Here is a 2830-nt window from a genome sequence, read left to right as displayed (position 1 = left end):
GTTTGTTGTGTGTGTTGTGTGTGTGTGTGTGTGTGTGTGTGTATATATATATATATATATATATATATATATCAATCAAAGCTTCCGAACGTGCGTGGTCGGAGTCGGACTTGTTCGCCTTCTTAGCCAGCTGGCGTGGCCCAGAACGGTGAAATTCCAAACACTTGTTCGCACACCGGTCACAGTTCTGGATTTCAGGCTTATCCAAGTCATCGAGGGCGTGATTTAGGATATCAATACGATTATCCAAATCTGGCAAACTAGCCTAAGCCGGCTTACCGATTAAGTGTTATGAACAGAATCAGCGTCATCCGACGAATGAGATAGCAAACTCCAGCAGGATTACTCACTGCTGTCATCGCTCACCTCCTACCTCCCCGCTGGGGGTGAACGTTTCAAAAACGTTTGCTTGGGAGGCCGGTGACCCATAGTTGGCCACACTATGTACTCATCACTCGAAACATCCGAGTCCGACATGATATCCGGATAGTCGTCATCTCCAGACGAAACGCCAGACGCCGAACTTGGAACAATAGGCTGCCAAGCGGTGTCTGTAGTGGGACGATAATCACCAGTAGTCCGGTCACGAATATGCTCGCTGGCTCCACCAGCTACATGCTCTGATTATCGACGCGGCTTATGCCGCTTCTTCATCACCTTCTTACCCCGCGCTCGCGGCTTCGGCTGTCGGAAACCAAACAACAACTTGACTTGTGGACTCAACGGAACAATGGTACCCTTGAGCCACGACCACTTAATAGCTGAATGAGGTACTACGATTAACTCGTCCTCACACCACATCAACGCCCATTTCGAATGTTGCATCTGATCATACCCAATGAGTATGTCACAACCCATGGGTATGTTTTCCACGACAGAGAAAGGGTGACCTTCTGCTAATGCATGAGAGTTCCCAAGGATGACCAAATAAGCCTCCAAGTCATCCCATGGCACTGAAAATTCTGGGGCCAAAGTCCCCATACCATCTATTCCTTTTAATGGTGGCCCTGCATACCTATCCCGCGCTGTCACACCAATCGTTTGGAGTATGCGATTCGATACAAGGTTGAACGTACAACCCGAATCTACATACACCCAGGTGTGCACAGCGCCAAGTATTGCAGGGACCACCGCACCATTTCACTTGCGACGTGGCTTCCTTTGTGTTGCCGTCCCTGCTGACCTCCCCCATAACATGGGCAGTTCTCAACTTTGTGGTTGGTATCGTGACGCAGTAGAGTACAGGACACCTTCCGATTCCGACGATTCGGAATAAGACTTGTCTCCACTACGACTTCCTCTGTACTTTCCACGCCCACGATCACAACTACGCGAACGTGAGTGATCTCGCGAGCGATTGTGTGAGTGTGAGAGCTCTCGACGCGAGTCGCCGTCCTCTGACTCCGACTACCTGCCACGCGATTTCCACGGCTTGGAATAGCGCTCATCACTGTCTTTCTTATGATATCGCTCAGGATTTTGCTCTCTCGATCGAGAGCGGGAGGTTGATCGTCGACCTCTATCACGATCCTCGCTTCCATTCTACTTCCTCTCGTGGCGCGACTTAAAAATTAAGTAGTTAATCTGCGACTGTCATATTTGCTGCTGAGTGGTTAGCTGCTGTTGCTGCTGCTGACCACCTCCTTCTTTGGCGTTCTTCCCGCCGTTATGCCCACCACCACCACCCGCTTGTTGGCCTTCAGCATCCTGCGGGCGCTTTGGCTGCTGGTTATTGACCCGCGCCTTAACCTTAGTGCTAACCCTGTCTTTAATCTTGGATGGGCCATAAAGTGCCCATGATTGCTGGAACCAACTGAGCAAACCCAGTAACAGAAAGAACGTGCTATGAGCTGCGAAACATGAGCGTAAACAACAATTCAACAACGACTATTTGCTCATTCACTTCACGCACGACTTTCTCCAGTAGCGCAGGCTCAGCAATATCCTGTGCAAGCAAACCCCTACTAATGTTGACGTTGACCATCGCAAGTGCCGCATACGCTTTGTTGCTGCCGTTGCGAAGAACCATACAGAACTGCGAAACGTCTTCCGACATCCCAGTTGATAGACGCAAAACTGCCAGGTCAATCATCCGTGACGCCCTAGAAGCCAGGAGCACCCCATTCAAAGATTGCGCTGATCCTGAGGTTGAGCTCGCCGTGGTTGATCCCTTCGTTGACGAGCCAGACGTGCTTTCTGCCGCGAGAGGCTCCGCTCGAAAGCGAGCAGCTTCTTCCGCCATCAGAAGACGCGCCTCTTGCCTGATTCGCTGCCTCATGGCATCCTCCTCCTGGACCTGTGCAAATTGCGCCTTCTCTGCCTCTGTTAGTGGTACATCCCCACTGCCTGTTGCTACCCCTGCTATCCCTGAGTCCGGTTGAGTAGCCGGCGGATTTTGCCGTACTACAGGTCTAGATAACGTAACCGGGTCTGGGAGTGCGGACGTATCCGAGCCCATCGTTCGCCTATTATCAGATGGCGTATACGGCGCTACATTGCGCTGATTCGCCAGAATCTTAGCTGCACGCTGGTGGACCACGTTGTTAGTTCCATCCAGATTGTGCTGCTCTAACTGACTACGCGAAAGGGGGTTGCACTATCCCCCAAGAAGCTTTCGTTTTGGGAAACCAACGAAGTACTAAGTGTTGCTACAAAGTTGTCGGCCGAAAAGGCCGCAGTCTCCACCGAAGTCTGTGCATCACGAGATTCGTCGAGGAAAACTTTGACCAAGGATCTGCTCGCCATATAAATGAGCAGTTCCTGTAAGGCATGCACCGTCACCTGTGCATCCTTCCGCAGTGCGCGTGCAAACGTGCAATTGCTGAATGCT

General features: G+C 51.2%; 2 protein-coding genes across 2 annotated transcripts; both read right to left on the bottom strand.

The window, feature by feature from the left end:
• Positions 1-665: 665 nt before the first annotated feature.
• Positions 666-1541, bottom strand: SARC_12521 (hypothetical protein; the record flags this gene model as incomplete). The annotated part of the gene is made up of 3 exons (XM_014293371.1): positions 666-1025; positions 1096-1210; positions 1251-1541. Coding segments are annotated over 3 exons (766 nt in total), but the record flags the coding sequence as incomplete, so codon positions are not given.
• A 52-nt stretch (positions 1542-1593) lies between these two features.
• SARC_12520 (hypothetical protein) lies at positions 1594-2745 on the bottom strand (the record flags this gene model as incomplete). Its single annotated transcript, XM_014293370.1, has 3 exons — positions 1594-1850; positions 1909-2576; positions 2633-2745. 3 exons carry the CDS (start codon positions 2743-2745, stop codon positions 1594-1596), a joined length of 1038 nt encoding a protein of 345 aa, XP_014148845.1.
• Between the last annotated feature and the right edge of the window lie 85 nt (positions 2746-2830).

Source organism: Sphaeroforma arctica, assembly GCF_001186125.1.
Source record: "Sphaeroforma arctica JP610 unplaced genomic scaffold supercont1.2365, whole genome shotgun sequence".
Taxonomy (NCBI): Eukaryota; class Ichthyosporea; order Ichthyophonida; genus Sphaeroforma; species Sphaeroforma arctica.
Note: the sequence above shows the minus strand (reverse complement) of the source record. Positions and strands in the feature narration are given on the sequence as shown.